The following is a 23,102-nucleotide window of genomic DNA, read 5'->3' as shown; positions in this document are numbered from 1 at the left end:
TTACATATTAACTATTCCTCTCACTTTAAATTTTTATGAATTATCTACTCTAAACTACAAATGCTTGTGTAGCTATGTCCTAACCATGGGTACCATTTTTTATAGTTTGTTTCATTATAAATTCACAGGCTTATTCATTGTTGCATCATAAGTGAAGAATGTGGGAATTCTCAGTGAAAAGACCCAGAACACCACAAAAATAACGTCTTACTGAATCAATACATTAGTTGGAAACAGCAGCAAAATTACTTTTTTTTCCTCCTCTTAATTACATGCTTTACTGTTCTTCAGCAGAAGGTACAAAATGTTCACTGTCATATAAGAATTCTAAGTTTGCTTCATCCATTACTTGTCTTTCATTTTCTGATACTTTGGTATCCTTTCCATGGAATTTTTTCTTTACAACAAAAATAAATACAATAAGTAAAACAAGTACTGGGAATAGTAGGGCTACCTTCAAGCCGAAGAAGGCTCTTCTGTGAAAAGAGAATAAAGAAAATAGATTATTAAATTGTGTAAAATATTTTACATTTTTTTCTCCCCAGTTTGCAGACCTTAAAAGAAAAAAAAAAACAGAAGTTATACATACAAATATTAAGAAAGCAATTCTGTTTATTCTTTTCATTGGGGAATAAAAAACTTCCCTATTTTTATTTTTATTTTTAAATATGAAGCTAAAGAAACTAAACTCCGGCTTTCTCTGGCCTTCCTCTGGGAGGGAGAAAAAATACATCTCCATTCCCCTCAAACCATCTCATTCTACCTAAGGGCAAGAGAGAGAAACTGAGAAGCAAGTTCGAAGTTCACAATCCACAGGTACAGGCTCACTAAAAGATTGAGACCTTATCATAGAACTGTTGAATGCTACTTTTTCTCCAGCACCTTACACCACATTAATAAACCCTTATATACAGCTGTTCCTTTTGCCCAGTACCTTTTGTCTGGCTGTCAAGAAAAAATTGCAAGTCTCATACTAAAAGGCAATAAACACAGTCTGAAAAGAATAAGACTTAAAGCCAGATCCAGGTATATAAGGGATGTTGGAATTATCAAAATGGAAATTTAAAACAACTATTATTAATTTGCTAAGGGCTCTAACGAATAATGTAGACAGCATGCAAGAACAGGTGAGCAATGTAAGCAAGGAGATAAAAATTCTAAGAACCAAAAAGAATCACTAAAGATTAAAAAATACTGTAACAGATATGACAAATACCTTAATTTTTTTATTATTAGATAGATCACAGCTGAGGAAACTATCTCTAAGTGTATCCCAATACAAACCTCCAAAATTAAAAGCAAAGAAAAGTAAGACTAGGGAAAAAAAAAAAAAGGGATAGCCAAGAACTTTGTGATAACAACGTGTGTATAATGGAAATACTTGAAGGGGAAAAAGGAAGGAAAAAAAGAAATATTTGAACGAATAAGCACTGAAAATTTTTCTTGAATGAATGTCAGACACTAAGCTACAGACCCAGGAGGCTCAGAAAACACTAAGAAGAAAAATTGCCAGAAAAATTATGCATAGGTTTGTTGTTTTCAGACTGTAGAAAAGCAAAGATGAAGAAAATATCCTGTAAGAAGCCAGAAAAAAAAACAAACCTTATGTATAGAGGAGCAAAAGATTACATCAGACTTCTCTTCAGAAACCATGCACTCCAGAAGAGAGTGGACTGAAATATTTAGTGTTAAGAGAAAAACACCTCCAACTTAAAATTCTGTACCCCGTGTAATTATCTCTCAAAAGTCACATTGAGATAAACACATTGTCACACAATAAAAAACTGAGGGACTGTTTTGCCAGTACATCTGTCTTTCAAGAAATGTTAAAAGAAGTTTGTAAGAGAGAAGGAAAACGATATAGGTCAGAAACTTGGATATACATAAAGAAGGAAGAACATCAGAGAAGAAATCAGTTAAGGTCAAATAAAAACATTTTTATTCTAAATTGATTTAATAGAAAACAGTTTGTTCCAAACAATAATGGCAACAATGTGTTTAATAGTATTTAATTTACATGCTTATTCATATGTTTATGTATGATTACACAGAAGTGGAGTAAATGACAGCAATGACGCAATGGATAGGAAGGAAGAATGAGGGTTATTTTGGTATTATTAGGTACTCTTATTATCTGTGAATTTATAAAGTGTTATTTAAACGTAAACTTGGATTTGTTCTAAATATATGTTGCAAACTCTAGGAAAACCAGTAAATGTTTTAATTAAAATGGTACAACTAATAAACTAAAAAATAAGATAAAATAAAATTATATAAAATGCTGAAATAAAACAACAGGAAGACAAAAAGTGGAAGAAAAAAATAGGAACAAATAACAAGGGCAGCAAATAGAAAATAGTAACAAATATGATAATATTCATTCAATTGCACTGGGAATCACTTTTAATGTCAATGATCAAAATGCATCAATTAAAAGACCAAAATTAGCTGGGCATGCGGCTGATGTCTGTAATCCTAACATTTTGGGAGGCCAAGAAAGGAAGATTGTATGAGTTCAGGAATTTGAAACCAGACTGCGCAACAAAGTCAGACCCCATCTTTACAAAAATTCAAGTATTAGCCAGGCATGGTGGTGCACACCTGTGGTCCCAGCTACATGGGAGGCTGAGGCAGGAGGATCCCTTGAGCCCAGCAGGTTGAGGCTACAGTGAGTCATGTTCAAGCCACTGCTTTCCAGCTTGGGTGGCAGAGTGAGACCCTGTCTCAAAAAATATTAATAATAAGATTGTTGGTGGATTAAAACAAAGAACCAAATGATATAGTTCATAAAAAACTCACTTTAAATATGAGGACATATAGGTTAAAAATAATTAGACTGAGGAATTAATACTAACATTAATCAAAAGAAAGTGGGAATTACTATATTAATTTAAAACAGAGCAGTCTTCAAAGCAAGAAAATTGATCAAGGATTAAAAAAAGGCATTACGTAATAACAAAGGGATCAATTCTCTTATTGTCCCTTGAAAAATATAACAATTCTTAATATGTAAGCTTGTAAGAATGGAGTGTCAAAATATGTTAGGAAAAAATAATAGAACTGCAAAAAGAAATGAAGTCCTCAACATCGTCAGCAGGTTCCTGGAAACTAGTAAATTTAAGTGAAATTTTGTATTGTATAATGAAACCAATTTTACCACAGATAATTGGTGTAAACAAGAGTTAAGTTCCTATGGCATACAGTATATTGTTTTGCTTATTGTCAGTTTCTAGGAACCTACTGACAATAAGTAGAGAATTAATGTAAATGAATCCATAATTGTGTTTGGAGACTTCAAAATGCCTCTATCAGAAATGGACAGATCTAGCAGGCAAAAATCCAGTAAGGACATAGTTTAACTCAATGACACTATCAATCAACAGCATGTAATGAACATCTGTAGACTACTCCATCAAACAGCAACAGACTACAAAGTCTTCCCAAGCTCACATAGATTATTCATTGAGATAGACCACATTCTGAGCTATAAAACTTATCTTACAAAATTTAAAAGAATGGAAATCATGCAATGTCTTTCCTCAGACCACAATGGAATTAAACCAGAGATCAATAACAGAAAGATAACTGAAAAATCATAATATATGTGAAGATTAAACAATACACTTCTAAGAAACATATGAGTCAAGGTGAAATCTCATGAGAAATTTAAAAAATATTTGAAATAAGAGAAAATAAAGTTATAGTATCAAAAGTTATGGGATGACACAAAAACAGGCTTAGAGAAAAATTTGTAGCATTAATGCATACATTTAAAATGAAGGAATATCTGAAATCTAGAGCTTAATCTTTTACCTTAACAAAGTAGAAAAAGAAGAGTAAATTAAATTCAAAGTAAGCAGAACAAAAGAAATAATAAAAAGCAGAGCACATATCAATGAAATTTAAAACAGAACACGAACAGAGAAAAATCAACAGAAACAAAAGCTATTCCACTGAAAAAAAAAAAAAAAGTAGTAAAATTGATGAGCCCCTTGCCAGGCTAATTGAGATAGAAAGGAAAATAAGATTTACTAATATCAGAATTGAAAGAGGGAACATCACTGGAGATCCCATTTACCTTAAAAGGATAAAAAAAGGAATATCATGAACCGCCCTATAGCCCTAATTTTAATAACCTCAATGAAATGGACCAATTCCTTGATAGATACGATCTACCTAAATTCACACAAGAAGAAATAGACCATCTGAATAGGCCTATATATGTTAAAGAAATGAATCAATAATTAATAACCTTCTAAAATAGAAATCACCAAACCAAGATGGGCTCATGGGTGAGTTCTATCAAACAGTCATATAAGAATTCACACCAATTCATTATAATCTCCTTCACAGGATAGAAGCAGCAGGAATAGTTCCTGTCTCATCCCATGAGGTCAGCATTATCCTAATACAGAAAGCAGACAAACATATTACAAGAAAAGAAAACTACAGAGCAATACATCTCACAAATATAGATGCAAAGAGTCTCAAAAATAGCTAATTTAATCCAACATTATATAAAAAATTATATGCAACAACAAAGTGGAATGTATCTCAGGTTTACAAGACTGGTTCAACTTCAAAAATGAATTATATAATTCGTTATAGTAACAGGCTAAAGATGAAAAAAATCACATGATCACATGAGAAAATGCAGAAATGCATTTGACAAAACCAAACACACATTCGTGACTAAAACTCTCATTAAATTAGGAATAGAGAACTTTATCAACCTGATTTAAAAAAACTGCCAAAATCCTACACTTATCATACTTAATGTCAAATAACCCAAAGATTTCCTGTCAAGGCCAGGAACAAGGCAAGGATGTCGCCTCCCACGACTGATTTTCAAGATGGTACCAGAAATCCTAGCTAATATGATTTAAAAAAAAAATGAAAAGGGAATGAAATGTATACAGGTTAAAAGGAAATGTATACAGGTTGAAATGTATACTAGTACTGGAAATCCTAGCTAATGTGATTTAAAAAAAATTGAAAAGGGAATGAAATGTATACAAGTTGAAGGGAAGAAACAAAACTGTCTTTTTTTTACATATGTGTATGTAGAAAGTCTCAAATAATAGACAAAAATGCTCCTGGAACTAATAAGCTATTATAGTAAGGTTGCAGGATACAAGATTAATATAACAAAATGAAAAATTTTCCTATATATTATCAATGACCAAGTGGAATTTGAAATTAAAAACACATTACCATTTACATTGGCACCCCTGAATATGAAACATGAGGTAAAAATTTAATAAAATACATATAAAAGCTGCATGCAGAACACTATAAAATTCTGATTACATAAATCAAAGAAGAACTAAAAAAAGAAGTGATATTGCATGTTCACGTACAGTACAGACTCAATATTGTCAAGATGTCAGTTCATCCCAGCTTGATATACAGATTCAATGCAATCCCACTCAAAATCTTCATTAATTATGTTGTGGATATTGACAAACTAATTCTAAAGTTTATATGAAGAGGTAAAAGATACTGAACAGCCAAGACAATACTCAAGGAGAAGAACAAAATAATAGTGTTGATACTACCTGACCTCAAGACTCATTATAAAGCTGCAGTAATCAAGACAGTGTAATTTTGGTAAAATAATAAAAAATATATCAGTGGAAAGAACAAATAGCCCAGAAATAGACCCACTTAAATATAGTCAACTGATCTTTAATAAAGAACAAAGGCAATACAATAAAGGGTTAATATTTTCAATAAATGGTGCTGGAATAACTAGATATCCACATGCAAAACAGTGAATTTACGCTTCACAAAAATTAACTCAAAATGACAAATGTAAAATGTAAAACTATAAAAATGTAAAATGTAAAACTATAAAACTTCTACGAGGTAACACAAGAGAAAACAACCTAGGATTTGTTTATGACTTTTTAGATGCAACAGCAAAAGCACAATTCATTAAATAAATCATTGATAAGCAGGACTTCATCAAAATTAAAACCTTCTGAATAGAACAGTTATCCAGGCATGTATCTCAGGTTTGCAAGACTGATTCAACATTTAAATATGAATTTGTCTTGGCTATTCAGTATTCAACTGTCTTGGCTATTCAGTATTCAAATATCCATCATATAATTCATTATATTAATAAGCTAATAAGATAAACAATCACGTAATTACATCAATAGGAAGCTAAGACAGGAGGATCGCTTGAGCCCAGGAGTTCAAGACTACAGTGAGCCAAGAAGGTGCCACTGCACTCCTGTTTGGGCAACAGAGCAAGACCCATTTCTGAAAAAAAAAACAAAACAAATTCTTCTGAGTAAGTGAGAAATACGCTGTCAAGATGATAAAATGAGAGTCAGAGGACACAGACTGACAGAAAATATTCACAAAATACATCCAAATAAATGTTTTCTAAAATATACAAAGAACTCTTAAAACCAAACAATAAAAAAAAACCCAGTTAAAAAATGGGCCAAAGACCTTAACAGATACTTCTCCAAAGAAAATGTAGAGGTGGTAAATAAGCATATAAGAAGATGCTTCACATCTTATGTCATCAAGGAAATGCAAATTTAATGCAAATTTAAACAACAATGAAATACTACTATATACCTATTAGAATGGCCAAAATCCAGAACACTAAACATTAAATGTGGATAAGGAAGTGGAGCAGCAGAAACTCTCATTCATTGTTGGTGAAAATGCAAAATGATACTGACACTTTTGAAGCCAGTCTGGCATTTTTTAATAAAATATACATATTTTTGCCATATGATCAAGTAATTGCACTTTGGTGTTGATCCAAAGAGCTGAAATCTGTATCTACACAAAAACCTGCACACAGATATCTATAGAACTTTTAATTATAATTGCCAAAACCTGGAAGCAATCAAGATGTCCCTCAGTAGACAAAACTGTGGTGTATCTAGACAATAAATTATTGTTCAGTGCTAAAAAGAAATAACCTATCAAGCAAACACCTGGAGGAAACTTCAATGCATATTACTGAGTAGAGAAGCTACTCTGAAAAGGCTACATAGTGTATGATTTACTACTATGTGATCTGAAACAGACAAAACTATGGAACAGTGAAAAGGCTAGTGGTTTCCAGAGATTAGAGGGAAAGGAGGGATGAATTGGCAGAGCACAAAGGGTTTTTAGGGCAGCAAAACTATTTTTTATGATAGTGTAATGGTGGATTATATATCATTATACAGTCATGCAAACCCACTGAAAGTTCCACAACAAAAGTGAAACCTGATGTAAACTATGGATCATGAGTGATAAAGATATGTCAATATGGGTTGTCAATTGTAACAAATCTACCACCCTGATGGGAGATGTTGATAACAGGCAAGGCTATGCATGTGTGGGAGCAGGCAGGATATGGGAAATCTCCGTGCTTTTTTCTCAATTGTACTGCGATTCTAAAACTATTCTAAAAAATAAAGTCCTTTAATAATCATAAGATAATCATTTAACTGTGTATTAATTGGGAAATAACTGCTCTTTTAAAAATTTCCACTTTAAACAATCCAGCAGTGAACACAGGTGACTAAAATAAAAGTAGTAAGGGCCATGTGTCAGCTACAATATGCCAGGAGAGTTGTAAAGAGGGATGGTTATTTCTAGCTGGCTGAAGTGGTGCAAACTTTTGAAGAAAGGGTGTATGAGATAAGCTTGAAGTATGCACTGGATGTCAGAAGGCTAACACTTGCCTTAATTGGCTAAAATCAAGGTATTGGTAGAGCTGCATCTTTTTATTTTATTTTATTATTTATTTATTTTTGAGATGGAGTCTTATTCTGTTGCCCATGCTAGAGTACAGTGGCAAGATCTTGGCTCACTGCTACGTCCACCTCCCAGGTTCCAGTGATTCTCCTACCTCAGCATCCTGAGTAGTTGGGATTACAGGCACCTGCCACCATGCCAGGCTAATTTTTGTATTTTTTAGTAGAGACGGGGTCTCACCATGTTGGCCAAGCTGGTCTCTAACTCCTGACCTCAAGTGATCCACCTTCCTTGGCCTCCCAAAGTGCTGGGATTACAGGCATAAGCCACCGCACCTAGCCCTGCATTTTTTTTTTTCTGTAAGCTCTACAATCTGTATCCTTGTCTTTTCCCACTTCTAGAGGCGACCTACATTCCTTGGCTTCTGGGCCCTTTCCTCCAACTTCAAAACTGGCAACAATACGCATAGTCGTTCTCACATCACATCCCTCTGACCTCTTCTGTTGCTTCCCACTTACATACACACATACATATATATGTGTGGGTGTACACAACACACACACACACACACACACACACATTTCCTTTTAGTTCTACCAAAACCTTCACTAAAGGAAAAGAAACTAATATGGGTTTTTAAAAAAATTGTTTTAGAGGTCTTTTCATACTGAAACTAAAGTAAGTAAAGTAATGCTATCCTAAAATGTGATGTTAATGTTTGGACTTGGTGATCATTGCTTTGGGGAGATTCTGAGGAGCACCTTGCCAGTTGTCCTAAAATGGGTTATAATTCCAATTAAAAATAAACACTTTTGGCCAGGCACAGTGGCTCACCCCTGTAATTCCAGCACTTTAGGAGGCCGAGGCGGGTGTATCATGAGGTCAGGAGATTGAGACCATCCTGGCTAACACGGTGAAATCCCGTCTCTACTAAAAATACAAAAAATTAGCCGGGCCTGGTGGCGGGTGCCTGTAGTCCCAGCTACTCAGGAGGCTGAGGCCGGAGAATGGTGTGAACCCTGGAGGCAGAGCTTGCAGTGAGCCGAGATTGCGCCACTGCACTCCAACCTGGCCAACAGAGCGAGACTCCGTCTCAAAAAACAAACAAACAAACAAGCAAAAATAAACACTTTCTTAAAATAATGTCATTAAAGTAAATTTAGTAAGTGTTGCTTTTTTATTTCTTTCCATACTTTTATTCATGGAAATAAAATCTACCATTTAGGAAGGCATTTTATATAATAAGACTTAAAGTTAGGAGAATGTGGGGTAGTGAATGCTGCTTTACTACAATTCCAGGAAAAGCTGGATCATTACTTGTTGGGAATGTTGGATGTGAATTTACACATTAAGTGAGAGAAAGTTCTAGTAGATTTGACCCAGGGAGTTTTCTCCAGGGATTTAACCTGAACTAAGAAACATTCTCCACTTTACATAAATAATAGCATGCTCCACGTATTCTTCATGCTTTGTCTTTTTTTTTAATGTAACAATATATTGTGAATAGGGTCCATATTAGAAAATACATATCTCCTTTCTTCTTTTTTTAAGAACTCAGAATATTCATTTGTCTGCATATGTCATTATTTGATACCTTATTGATTGATATTTACATTGTTTTCAGTATTTTGGGAATATAGCTTGCTAGAGGATAAATTCCTAGAAGTACTCCCACTGGCTCAAAATCATTTACTTTCCAATCAACACCTTTGTTGACAATCTGGGTGACTTTTAATTGCAATTCTCTTATTGTCAATGAATAAAAAAATGATGTTCATATTTTCATGTTTCATAACCTCTAGTGACTTTTTTGGAAAATGTTTGATGATTTTTTTTCTTTACTAGTTCCTATATCTTTTGGCAATTTTAGTTTTACAGAAAAACTGTACAGAAAGTATGGAGGGCTCCCTGCCCAACATACGCACAGTTTCTCCTATCATTAACCCCTTGTATTAGTACAGCACATTTGTTCCAAATGATGAAAGAATACCGATACATTATTAAGTCCATATTTTACATTAGAGTTCACTTTTTATGTTGTAAATTTCCAAAGGTTTGGCAAATGCATATTATGATGCAACATTATAATATCATATAGAATAGTTTCACTAGCCCAAAAAATGTCTTGTGTCAGACCTATTCATCCATCCCTTCTCCCCACTGAGCCCCAAGAAACAACTGATCTTTTCATTGCCCATTGTTTTGCCTTTTCTACCAAGTTATACAGTTAAAATTATACAATCTGAAGCTTTGTAGGCTGCCTTCTTTTATTTACACATTTAATTTTCCTTTCTTTCTTTTTGTAGATTAATAGCTCATTTTTTTTAATTGACTGATGTGATTTGGATTTGTGTCTCTGCCCAAATATCATGTCAAATTGAAGGAGGGGCCTGGTGGGAGATGACTGGATTATGGGGGTGGATTTCACCCTTTCTGGTCTCAAGATAGTGAGTGAGTTATGAGATCTGATGGTTTAGAAGTGTGTGGTACTTCCACTTTTGCGCTCTCTCTCTCTCTCCTGTTGCCATGAGAAGATATGCTTTGTTTCCCCTTTGCCTTCTGCCATGATTGTAAGTTTCCTGAGGCCTCCCAGTCATGCTTCCTCTAAAGCCTGTTGAACTGTGAGTGAATTAATCCTGTTTTCTTCATAAATTACCCAGTCTCAGGTAGTTCTTTATAGCAACCTGAGAATGGACTAATACATTGATGACTAATATTCCATTGTATGAATGTACCACAGTTCAATTATTTGTTTACCTATTAAAGGACATCTTAAATGCTTCCACTTTTTAACATTCAAATGCAGGTTTTTGTTTGTGGACATGTTTCCAATTAATTTAGCTAAATATCTGGGAGCATGATTGCTTAATCATACAGTAAATGTATCTTTTGCTTTGTAAAAAACTTTGACTCTGTCTTCCAACATGGCTGTACCATTTTATATTACCTCCAGCAATGAAAGAAAATTCCTGTTATCTCATTCTTGCCAGCATTTGGTGGTGTTTTTGTTAATTTTTAAGAGCTTTTTATATACATAGGACATTTGTCTGTGTCTGACTTAGAAATTCTTCTAATTTATCTTTTGTTGTTGAATTTCACTTAAAATAAGTTTTGGTGATGCAGTTTTTAAAATATTTTATTATTTGTTCCTTTTCTTTATCTGTTTTGTTTTAATATTTATTTTAGGTTCACGGGTACATGTGCAGGTTTGTTATATAGGTAAATTGTATGCTATGCAGGTTTGGTGTACAGACTTGTTGTCACCCAGGTAATAATCATAGTCACTTATAGGTAGCTTTGTATCTTCACCCTCCTCTCACCCTCCACCCACAAGTAGACCCCAGTGTCTCTTGTTCCCTTATTTGTGTCCATATGTACTCAATGTTTAGTCCCACTTAAAAGGGAGAACATGTGGTATTTGATTTTCTGAATCATAGGCTCACTTATGATTCAATATCACTAATTATTAGAGAAATACAAATCAAAACTACAATGAGATACCATCTCACACCAGTTAGAATGGCTATTGTTAGCAAGTAAAAAAATAACAGATACTGACAAGGTGGTGAAAAAAAGGGCACACTTATACATTACTGGTGGGATTGTAAATTAGTTCTGCCATTGTAGAAAGCAGTCTGGTGATTTATCAGAGAATGTAAAACAAAATTACCATTCAGCCCATTAATTGTATTACTGGGTATAATCCAAAGCAATAAAAATCCTTCCACCATTTTTTTTTAAATTATCATTTGGGGCACTTGGGTCATACTTAGTGTTATGGGTTGGTTGTGTCCTCATACGAATCTCATCTTAAACTATAATTCCCATCATCCCCAAATGTCATGGAAGGGACCCAGTGAGAGGTAACTGAATTATGGGAATGGTTACCTCCACACTGTTCTTGTAGTGAGTGAGTTCTCATGAGATCTGATGGTTTTATAAGGTGTTTTTCTCCCTCTTTGCTTGGCACTTCTTGCTGCTGCCATGTGAAGAAGGATGTGTTTGCTTTCCCTTCTGCTGTGATTTTAAGTTTCCCGAGGCCTCCCCAGCCCTCCAGAACTGCAAGTCAATTAAACCTCTTTCCCTTATAAATTACCCAGTCTTGAGTATGTCTTTATTAGCAGTGTGAGTATGGACTACTACAGTAAATAGGTACCAGGTAAGGGGGCACTGCTGTAAAGATATCCCAAAATGGGGAAGCAACCTTGGAATTTGGTAACAGGCAGAGGTTGGAATTGTTTGGATGGCTCAGAAGAAGACAGAAAAATGTGGGAAACTTTGGAACTTCCTAGAGACTTGGAGGGTTCAGAAAATAGGAAAATGTGGGAAAGTTTGAAACTTCCAAGAGTCTTGTCGAATAGCTTTGAACAAAATGCTGATAGTGATATGGATGATAAAGTCCAGGCTGACGTGGTCTCAGATGGAGATGAGGAACTTGTTGGGAGCTGGAGTAAAGGTCACTGTTGCTATACAAAGAGTTGGGTGACATTTTGCCCCTACCCTGGAGATCTGTGGAACTTTGAACTTGAGAAAGATAATTTGGGGTATCTGGTGGAAGAAATTTCTAAGTGGCAAAGTGTTGAAGAAGAAGCGGAGCATAAAAGTTTGAAAAATTTGCAGCCTGATGATGCAGTAGAAAAGAAACCCATATTGTGGGGTGAAATTCAAGCCAGCTGCAGAAATTTACATAAGTAATGAGAAGACAAATGTTAATTGCCAAGATAATGGGGAGAATGTCTCCATGGCATGTCAGAGATCTTTGCGGCAGCCCCTCCCATCACAAAACAAGAGGCCTAAGAGAAGTACTGGTTTTGTGGGCTGGTCCCAGGGACCCCTGCTGTGTGTAGCCCAGAAACTTGGTGCTACAAGTCCCAGCCACTCCAGCGATTTTTAAAAGAGGCCATGGTACAGTTTGGCCCATGGCTTTAGAGGTTGCAAGCCCCAAGCGTTGGCAGCTTCCATGTGGTGTTGAACCTGTAGATGCACAGAAGTAAAGAAACGAGGTTTGGGAACCTCCACTAAGATTTCAGAACATGTATGGAACTGCCTGGATTTCTAGGCAGAAGCTTGCTGCAGGGATGGGGCCCTTATGCAGAACCTCTGCTAGGACAGTGTGGAAGGGAAATGTGGGGTTGGAACCCCCACACAGAGTCCCCACTGGGGCACTGCATAGTGTGGCTGTTGGAAGATGCTCACCATCCTCTATACCCCAGAATGGTAGACCTACCACCATCTTGCTTTGTGTGCGTGAAAAAGCTGCAGACACAATGCCAGCCCTTAAAAGCAGCCTGAAGGGAAGCTGTACCCTGCAAAGCCACAGTGGTAGAGCTGCACAAGACCATGGGAGCCCACCTCTTGCATCTGTGTAACCTGGGCGTGAGACATGGAGCCAAAGGAGGTCATTTTGGAACAATAAGGTGTAAAGACTGCCCTATTAGATTTTCAGCTTGCATGGGGCCTGTAGCCCCTTTGTTTTGGCTAATTTCTCCCATTTGGAATGGGTGTATTAACCCAATGCCTGTACTCCCCATTGTACCTAGGAAGAAACTTATCTGCTTTGACTTTACCAGCTCATAGGCAGAAGGTACTTGCTTTGTCTCAAATGAGACTTTGGACTTGGACTTTTGAGTTAATGCTGAAGTGAGTTAAGACTTTAGGGGCCTGGTGGGAAGGCATAACTGCGTTTTGAAATGTGAGGACATGAGATTTGAGAGGGGCCAGGGACAGAATGATATGGTTTGGCTGTGTCCTCACCCAAATCTCATCTTGAACTGCAGTTCCCATAATCCCCATGTGTCATGGCAGGGACCCATTGGGAGGTAAGTGAATCATGGAGATGGTTACCTCCATGCTCTTCTCATGAAAGTGAATGAGTTCTCATGAGATCTGATGGTTTTATAAGGGGCTCTTCTTTTCCTTCACTCTGCACTTCTCCTTGCTGCTGCCATGTAAAGAAAGATGTGTTGGCTTCCCTTTCTGCCATAATTGTAAGTTTCCTGAGGCCTCCCCAGACCTAAGGAACTGTCAGTCAATTAAATCTCTTTCCTTCATAAATTATCCAGTCTCAGGTATGTCTTTATTAGCAGTGTGAGAATCAACTAATACACTTAGAAACACATTTTTCCTTCCTAGATAATTAAAAGAAATCCTATGTGAGTAATTCTAATACTTATAATTTCACATGAAACGTTTGTGTATTTGGTCAATATATAAATTTCAAATTAATGTTTCTATAATTGGTAAGGTAAAATTGCAGCAGCTTCTTTTCTTCCAGATGATCATCCAGTTATCTTAATGTCACTAAGAGAATACCTTTGCCTATGAAGAGTATTGAAACACTTTTTTCCCATATTTTCCTCAATGACCATATAACCAGAGCCCAGCTGGTCATTCTATGTCTTCCTGGAGAAGCCAGAGGAGAAGAATTTTGTAATAAAAAGGGATTCAAGTACAGATCCCAGCTGTATTTCTTTTAGTTGTGCTATTTTGGACAAGTTATTCATTATTCTTGAAACTTATTTTCTTCATATTTAAAGAAGGAGAAAATAGCGATTTTCTACAGTTTCTATGATTATTAAAATGAGATACCAGAATGCCTGAAACGATACTAAATACAAAGCAAGTGTTCACTATATGGTAGCTATCATTATTAATATTATAATAAACTAAAATGATAGACTTAGGAATTAACATAGTCAAAGAAAAAATCTATTAATAAAATGTATTTACGACAACTTACCCCAAATACGTGGAATTATATATCCTACAAGCCCCTCGTGCTCCACAGCTGTTGGTGGACCACTTCATACATGTTGTATCAATCAGAGCCCCAAAATATATTGGAACTAGAATACCTCCTGCAACATGAGATAAGAAGATATCAATCCAAGGAAAATGTTTCAAATATAACTGGGTGATATTCTACATTGATATATTTTGAGTTAAAAAAAGTTTAAAATTTTGGAAAATTATTCCATTGTTTTGGCCTACATCTACCCAAGAATCAAAATTATTAGGAAGCTCAAAAGCTTAAGTCATATGGTAATGTCATAGACATAGTTGATCTACTCTTCCCTCCCTATATTCATAGGGAAGAAGGAGGATTATATACCTATATACTCTGTTCTTCCTATAATGTTGATTAACTTAAACCTGACTGGTAAAAGGGGAATGTTATTAGTAAAACATGGAAATCATGTTGATTCATATACAATTTTTCTTAGGCAAGAAAGACTGGATTACTGGGAGTCAAATTACAACCTTATGGGAAAAGGAAAAAGCTCTCACCTCAACTGCTGTAAAGTCAAAGATTTTTAATACTATTTTAAGAAAATTAAAAAGTGAATGCTTACATCAGGATTCCCTCCCCCAGAGATGTTCAGGCCTAGTTTCAAAGAGTGCTCAGCTATTGGCCAGTTTTACTTCTTTCTGGGCTCAGAACCCCATTTCCTCCTTCTTGGTGCTCTTAAAGACCACAGTCCAGCATTTTCTTTCCATTGATTTAATGCTTTTCTTGATATCTCCTAAAGCAGCTTAGGCTGTACAGGTTAGGGTTGCTGCTAAATTTTGTTTCTGTTAGTGGTCTTATCACAACAGTGCATACATTTCAGTGGTCTGTCCCTAAGTCAATTTTTATTTGTAGTGCCTGGTTTCACAGAAAGTACAGCATTCCAGGAATACATACGTTGTTTATAGGAGAGGTATACATTTTGAGATTAAGTCCTAGTTTTAAACATAGGTAATTTGGTCAAAATTTTGAAGGACATCATAGTAGAGAGCTATCCTTCAGATGTTAGAACTGAAGCATACAAGATTTTACTTTGTTCTTGTTCTATTTTGTGACTCACACTTTTCAGATTTTATTTTATCACAAAACATGACAGTGATTTATATATGGCAGTTTACTGATTCTGCTTATTTTTAATCATTCTCAATTTCTGAGAGTAAGAAATATTAGAATCACAAGGGAATGGTTTCTGAGGCCAATGTATCTGAAGCAATCTAATGCTGACAAAATGGGTGAGAAATTCTCAGATTTCAAAAACCCAGGAGCACCTTTGAAAAATAAAAAATAGATGCCAACAATTTATTTTCTTCACATTATGCCACTGGTTTAAACAAACTTTATGAAGTAAATGTGTTAACTAACACTTAATTACTGGAATTAAAAACCTCTGATGACCTATTTTCTAAATAACTTTTTCAATTTAATACACTATATATTATAATAGGCCTTCCACAATTTACACACATATCATATTTAAGACGATTGTTTGTGAATTGGAAGTTTGGTACTAAGTGTGGATTTTTCCCATAGAGGCATTTGAGCTTCATTGTGGCATATGGTGGACACATCGAAATTGGATGTTCACTATTAGGATGGCCAGATTTATTTTTTTCTATTTTATGTTGCTAAAATAATTTCTATTTTCATAGTCTCATTTCAACCCATCAAAAGAAATACTAACTACCCAGAACTATTTTCAGCCTCTGTGTTCAAGTTCCAGGAGTGAGGTATCTTCATTGAATCTGAAGGTAGAGAACTGCCAACATTATAGAGGCTGGAAGATTAGGGACACAGAAAGGGAATACTGGGAAGAGAACTGATGTAACCCTGCAGCATCTCCATCTTCTCTCTCCTATTCCCTTTGCACTTGTTTTTACCTTTCAGGATCTGTGACCTTCTCACCAAATACACTTCATGACAACTCCATTGTAATTTGGCCATACCTTTTTCTTTGCTTGCAAGGGTCCTGGAAACTGACCCCTCCCACTTCCTTTTCCTTCTGCCATCAGTGGTTACCTATGGGCCATAATCAGTCCTTTGCACCAATCCCTAGATGAATGACGCCCTCTTGCTACCTCCCAGGAATAAGCATATAAGATTTACAGTTCTTATGAAGGAGCACTCACAGGGGTTAGGCTAGACATTGTTTAACAACAGGCATCTGTGCAGTAAAAAAGGCAAATGGCAACAAGGGAGAAAGGGTAATTTTCTAAATCTTTTCTAATCAACTTTGAATATTTAAAATATAGGCCTCTAAAAGGTGGCAGATAGGAGGCAGGACTAGCTTGCAGCTCTCACTTGGACAAACAGAGCAGCATGTGGAGACTCACATTGTGAACTTTTTCTCCAAGAACTACCACAGCAACATAGTGGGAAAGCTGAGAGAATCCACAAACCCTTTGAAGAAACTGTATCACCAGCTGCAGGCTCCCTGAGATGCCAAAAAACTGAGTCAGCTTCCTTTCTCAGCAGGGAGGCTGGTGGTTAGGGGCAAGTTTTTAGCCTTCGTCACCAAATACCTGGTAATAGACTCAGTGCTGTTGGGGGTCACAGTGGCAGTGAGATCAGCCTGTAGGACTGCATGCTAGATAGGAGCAGGGTAAGGCCTGTTACTGCTGGTCCTCCCACACCCCCCTGCCACTCACCTGGCCCCCCACCACTTCTTTTGAAACCTGTGTGACTCAGCAGAGGCAGCCATAATTCCCTTGGGAACATAACTTCATTGGCCTGGGAACCACACCCTCATCCCCCACAGCAGCCACAGGAAGCCCTACCCAACGAGAGTCTGAGCTCAGACATGCCTGTCTCTGCCCCCACTTGATGATCTTTCTCTACCTGCTCTGGTTGCCCATGACAAGAACATAATCTCTTAGGAGCTCTATGGCCCTGCCCACCAACTGAGAAACCTGAATACTTAACCAGGTGACCCTAGGGCAAGTTTTCTTCCTCTCCATAGTACCGCAGCTGATGTACTCTTGAAAGCACCACCGCCTGGCTGGAGGCCAACCAACACAAAACCAGTGAACTAAACAAAAATACAACCAAGGACCCTCACACAGTCCACTTCACTCTCCTGCTACCTCTGCCAAGTAAATGCTGGTATCTATGGCTGAAAGACCTGAAGATGGATCACATCACAGGGACTCTTTGCAGACACTCCCTAGTACCAATCCAGAGCCCAGTAGCTCCACTGGGTGGCTAGACCCAAAAGAGTAAAAACAACCACTGCAGTTCAACTATCAGGAAGCCCCACCCCTAGGGGAATGGGGAGCATGCCACATCAAAGGAGCACCCTATGGGACAAAAAAATCTGAACAGCAGCCCTTGAGCCCCAGATCTTCTCTCTGTCATAATCTACAAAATGAGCAGGAACAATAAAAACAATTCTGATAATATAACAAAACAAAGTTCTTTAACACCCTCAAGAGTCACACCAGTTCACTAGCAATGGATCTAAACCAGACAAAACCTCTGAATTGCCAGGAAAATAATTCGGGAGGTCCATTATTAAGCTAGTCAATGAGGCGCCAGAGAAAGGTGAAGTCCAACTTAAGGAAATAAAAAACAGGATACAAGATATGAAAGGAAAATTTCTCAGTGAAATAGATAAGATAAATCAAAAACAATCACAACTTCTGGAAGTCAAGGACACACTTAGAGAAATGCAAAATGCACTGGAAAGTCTCAGCAATAGAATCAAACAAGCAGAAGAAAGACCTTCAGAGCTGGAAGACAAGGCTTTCAAACCAAATCAATTCATCAAAGAGAAAGAAAAAAGAATTTTTAAAAATAAACAAAGCCTCCAGGAAGTTTGAGACTAGGTTAAGCATCCAAACCTAAGAATAATTGGTGTTCCCAAGGAAGAAGAGCAATCTAAAAATCTGGAAAGCATATTTAAGGGAATAATCAAGGAAAACTTTCCCAGCCTTGCTACAGATCCAGACATCCAAATACAAGAAGCTCAAAGAACACCTGGGAAATTCATCACAAAAAGATTATCACCTAGGCACGTATTCATCAAGTTATTTAAAGTCAAGATGAAGGAAAGAATCTTAGGATCTGTGAGGCAAAAACATCAGCATCAGGTAACCTATAAAGGAAAACCTATCAGAATCCCAGCAGATTTCTCAGCAGAAACTGTGCAAGCCAGGAGGGATTGAGTTCTTATTTTTAGCCTCCTTAAAGAAGAAAGTTATCAGGCAAGAATTTTGTCTCCAGCAAAACTAAGCTTCATAAATGAAGGAAAGATACAGTATTTTCCAGACACACAAATGCTGAGAGAATTTGCCACTACCAAGCCAGCACTAAAAGAACTGCTAAAAGAGCTTTAAATCTTGAAATAAATCCTCAAAAGACACCAAAATGGAACTTCCTTAAAGCATAAATCTCACAGGACCTGTATAACAATAACACACACACACACACACACACACACACACACAAAACCCAAGGTATTCTGGCAACTAGCACGATCAATAGAATAGTACCTAATATCTCAATACTAATGTTGAATGCAACTGACCTAAATGCCCCACTTAAAATATATAGAATGGCAGAATGGATAAGAATTCACCAACCAAGTTTCTGCTGTCTTCAGGAGAGACTCACCTAACACATAAGGATTCACATAAACTTAAAGGAGTGGAAATAGATATTCCACATAAATGGACACTAGAAGTGAGCAAGAGTAGCTATTCTTATATTAGACAAAACAGACTTTAAAGCAAGGGCAGTTTAAAAAGACAAAGGGGCACATTATATAATGATAAAAGAACTAGTCCTATAGGAACATATCAGAATCTTAGATATATATGCACCTAACCCTGGAGCTCCCAAATTTATATAAAAAATTACTACTAGACCTAAGAAATGAGATAGACAGCAACTCAATAATAGTGGGGGACTTTAATACTCCACTCACAGTGCTAGACAGGTCATCAAGAGAGAAAGTCAGCAAAGAAACAATAGACTTAAACTATACCCTAGAATAAATAAGCTTAACAGATACTTACTGAACATTCTACCCAATGACTGCAGAATATACATTCTATTCATCAGCACATGGAACATTTTCCAAGATAGACCATATGGTAGGCCACAAAACATGTTTCAGTGAATTTAAGAAAGTGGAAATTATATCAAGTACTCTCTCAGACCACAGTGAAAGAAAATTGGAAATCAACAGGAAAAGGAACACCAAAAACCATGCAAATACATGGAAATTATATAACCATCTCCTGAATGATTGTTGGGTCAACAATGAAATCAAAATGGAAATTTAAAAAAGTTTTGAACGGAACAAAAATGTGAAAAAACTTACCAGAATTTCTGGGATACAGCAAAAGTGGTGCTAAGAGGAAAGTTCATAGCTTTAAATGCCTACATCAAAAAGTCTGAAAGAGCACAAATAGACAACATAAGATCACATCTTATGGAACTAGAGAAATAAGAACAATCCAAACCCAAAGCCAACTGAAGAAAAGAAATAACAAAGATCAGGGCAGAACTAAGTGAAATTGAAACAACAACAAAAAAATATAAAATATAAATGAAACAAAAATCTGGTTCTTTGAAATGATAAATGAAATTGATAGACCATTAGCAAGCTTAACCAAGAAAAGAAGAGAGAAGATCAAAATAAGCTCAATTAGAAGCTAAATGGGAGATATTACTACTGATACCACAGAAATACAAAAGATTATTCAAGGCTACTATGAACAGCTTTAAGTGCATAAACTAGAAAATCTAAAGGTGATGGATAAATTCCTGGATATAAACAACCAGGAATAAATAGAAACTCTGAACAGACCAATAAAAACCAGTGAGATTGAAATGGTAATCTAAAAACTGCCAACAACAACAACAAAAAGTCCAGAAGCAGACAGATTCACAGCTGGATTCTATGAGGAATTCAAAGAAGAATTGTTACCAATCCTATTGACACTATTCCACAGGATAGAGAAGGAAGGTATTCCTCCTAAATTTTCTATAGAGCCAGTATCTCCCTAATACCCAAACCAAGAAAGGACATAACAAAAAGAAAACTACAGACCGATATCCCTGATGAACATAGAAGCAAAAACCCTCAACAAAATACTAGCTAACTCAATCTAACAGAAGATCAAAAAGATAATACACCATGATCAAGTGGGGTTCATATCAGGGATGTAGGGATGATTTAACATCCACCAGTCAATACATCATGATACACCACAAAAACAGAATTAAAAACAAAAATCACATGATCATCTCAATAGATGCAGAAAAAGCATTTGACAAAATCGGGCATCATTTTATGATTAAAACTCTCAGTAAAATTGACATAGAAGAGACACGCCTTAAGGTAACAAAAGCCACCTATGGCAAACCCACAGCTAACATTTTATTGAATGAGGAAAAGTTGAAAGCATTCCCCCTGGAAACTGAAACAAGATAAGGATGCCTACTTTCACCACTTCCATTAAACGTAGTACTGGAAGTCCTAGCCAGAGCAATCAGACAAGAGAAAAAAATCAAGGGCATCCAAATTGGTAAAAAGGAAGCCAAACTGTCACTGGTGATGATATGATTGTAAACATAGAAAGCCCTAAGGACTCATCCAAAAAGCTCCTAGAGCTGGTGAATGAATTCAGCAAAGTTTCAGGATACAAAAATCAATGTATACAAATCAGTAGCTCTGCTATACACCAACAGTGACTAAGTGGAGAATCAAATCAAGAACTCAACCCCTTTCACAATAGCTGCAAAAATATAAAATGATTCTTAGGAATATACCTAACAAAGGAGGTGAAAGACCTTTAAAAGAAAAACTACAAAACACTGCTGAAAGAAATCATAGATGACAAAAACAAATTGAAACACATCCCATGCTCATGGATGGGTAGAATCAATATTGTGAAAATGACCATACTGCCACAAGCAACCTACAAATTCAATGCAATTCCTGTCAAAATACCACCATCATTCTTCACAGAACTAGAAAAAGTAATCTTAAAATTCACATGGAACCACATAAGAGCCTGCATAGCCAAAGCAACACTAAGCAAAATGAAAATATCTGGAGGCATCACATTACCTGACTTCAAACTATACTGTAAGGCCATAGTCACTAAAACAGCATGGTACTGGTATAAAAATAGGCACATAGAGCAATAGAACAAAATAGAGAACCCAGATATAAAGCCAAATACTAACAGCCAACTGATCTTTGACAAAGCAAACAAAAATATAAAGTGGAGAAAGAATACCCTAATCAACAAATTGTGCTGGGATAATTGGCAAGTCCCATGTAGAAGAATGAAACTGGATCCTCATCTCTCACCTTATATGAAAATCAACTCAAGATGAATCAAAGACTTAAATACAAGACCTGAAATCATAAAAGTTCTGGAAGATAACATCAGAAAAACCATTCTAGACATTGGCTTCGGCAAAGACTTCATGACCAAGAACCCGAAAGCAAATACAACAAAAACAAAGATAAATAGATGGGACTTAATTAAACTTAAAAGCTTTTGCACAGCAAAAGAAATAATTAGCAGAGTTAATAGCCAATCCACAGAATAGCAGAAAATCTTCACAATCTATACATCTGACAAAGGACTAATATTCTGAACCTACAAACAACTCAAACAAATCAGCAAGACAAAAACCAAACAATCTCATCAAAAAGTGGGCTAAGGACATGCATAGACAATTCTCAAAAGAAGATACATAAATGGCCAACGAGCATTTGAAAAAATGCTCAGCATCACTAATTATTAGGGAAATGCAAATCAAAACCACAATGCGATACCACCTCACTCCTCCAAGAATGGCCATAATCAAAAAATTAAAAAATAATAAATGTTGATGTGGATATGGTGAAAAGGGAACACCTTTACACTGTTTGAGGGAAGGTACACTAGTACAACCACTATGGAAAACAGTGTGGAGATTTCTTAAAGAAATAAAAGTAGATCTACCATTTGATCCAGCAATCCCATACTAGGTATATAGCCAGAGAAAAAGAAGTAATTATATGAAAAAGATACTTGCACATGCATGTTTATAGTAGCACAATTTGCAATTGCAAAAATATGGAGCCAGCCCAAATGCCCATCAATCAATGAGTGGCTAAAGGAAATGTGGTCTGTATATATCATGGAACACTACCCAGCCATAAAAATGAATGAAATAATGGTATTCACAGCAACCTGGATGGAATTGGACACTACTATGCTAAGAGAAGTAACTCAGGAATGGAAAACCAAACATCATATGTTCACACTCATAATTGGGAGATATGTTATGAGGATGCAAAGGCATAAGAATGATACAATAGACTTAGGGGACTCAGGGGAAAGGGTGGGATGTGGGTAAGTGATAAACGACTACACATTGGGTACGGTGCACACTTTGGTTGATGGGTGCACCAAAATCTCAGAAATCACTACTGAGAATTTATTCATGTAAGCAAACATCGCCTATTTTCCAACAACCTACTGAAATAACAAAAAATAAATTTAAAAACAATTTAAAAAGGCCTTTAGCCTCTGGAGTCTATAATCTTACTCTTCGCCAATAATAAACCACAATTTTCTGATCTTTCTTTTATTCA

The 23,102-nt window shown here is 36.2% G+C and overlaps 1 protein-coding gene across 1 annotated transcript in view; it reads right to left on the bottom strand.

The window, feature by feature from the left end:
* Window positions 1–277: 277 nt before the first annotated feature.
* The window catches only part of LOC134759462 (putative solute carrier organic anion transporter family member 1B7), an 81,146-nt gene continuing 58,321 nt past the window's right edge, over window positions 278–23,102 (bottom strand). Inside the window, exons 12-13 of the mRNA XM_063711967.1 lie at window positions 14,456–14,573; window positions 278–476 (exon numbers count right to left, since the gene is read on the bottom strand). Coding sequence (XP_063568037.1) covers window positions 278–476; window positions 14,456–14,573 — 317 coding nt within the window. The remainder of the gene's footprint in view (window positions 477–14,455; window positions 14,574–23,102) is intronic.

The sequence above is a fragment of the Pongo abelii genome, chromosome 10 (assembly GCF_028885655.2).
Source record: "Pongo abelii isolate AG06213 chromosome 10, NHGRI_mPonAbe1-v2.0_pri, whole genome shotgun sequence".
Lineage (NCBI taxonomy): Eukaryota > Metazoa > Chordata > Mammalia > Primates > Hominidae > Pongo > Pongo abelii.
This window is presented reverse-complemented; position numbering and strand designations above follow the sequence as displayed.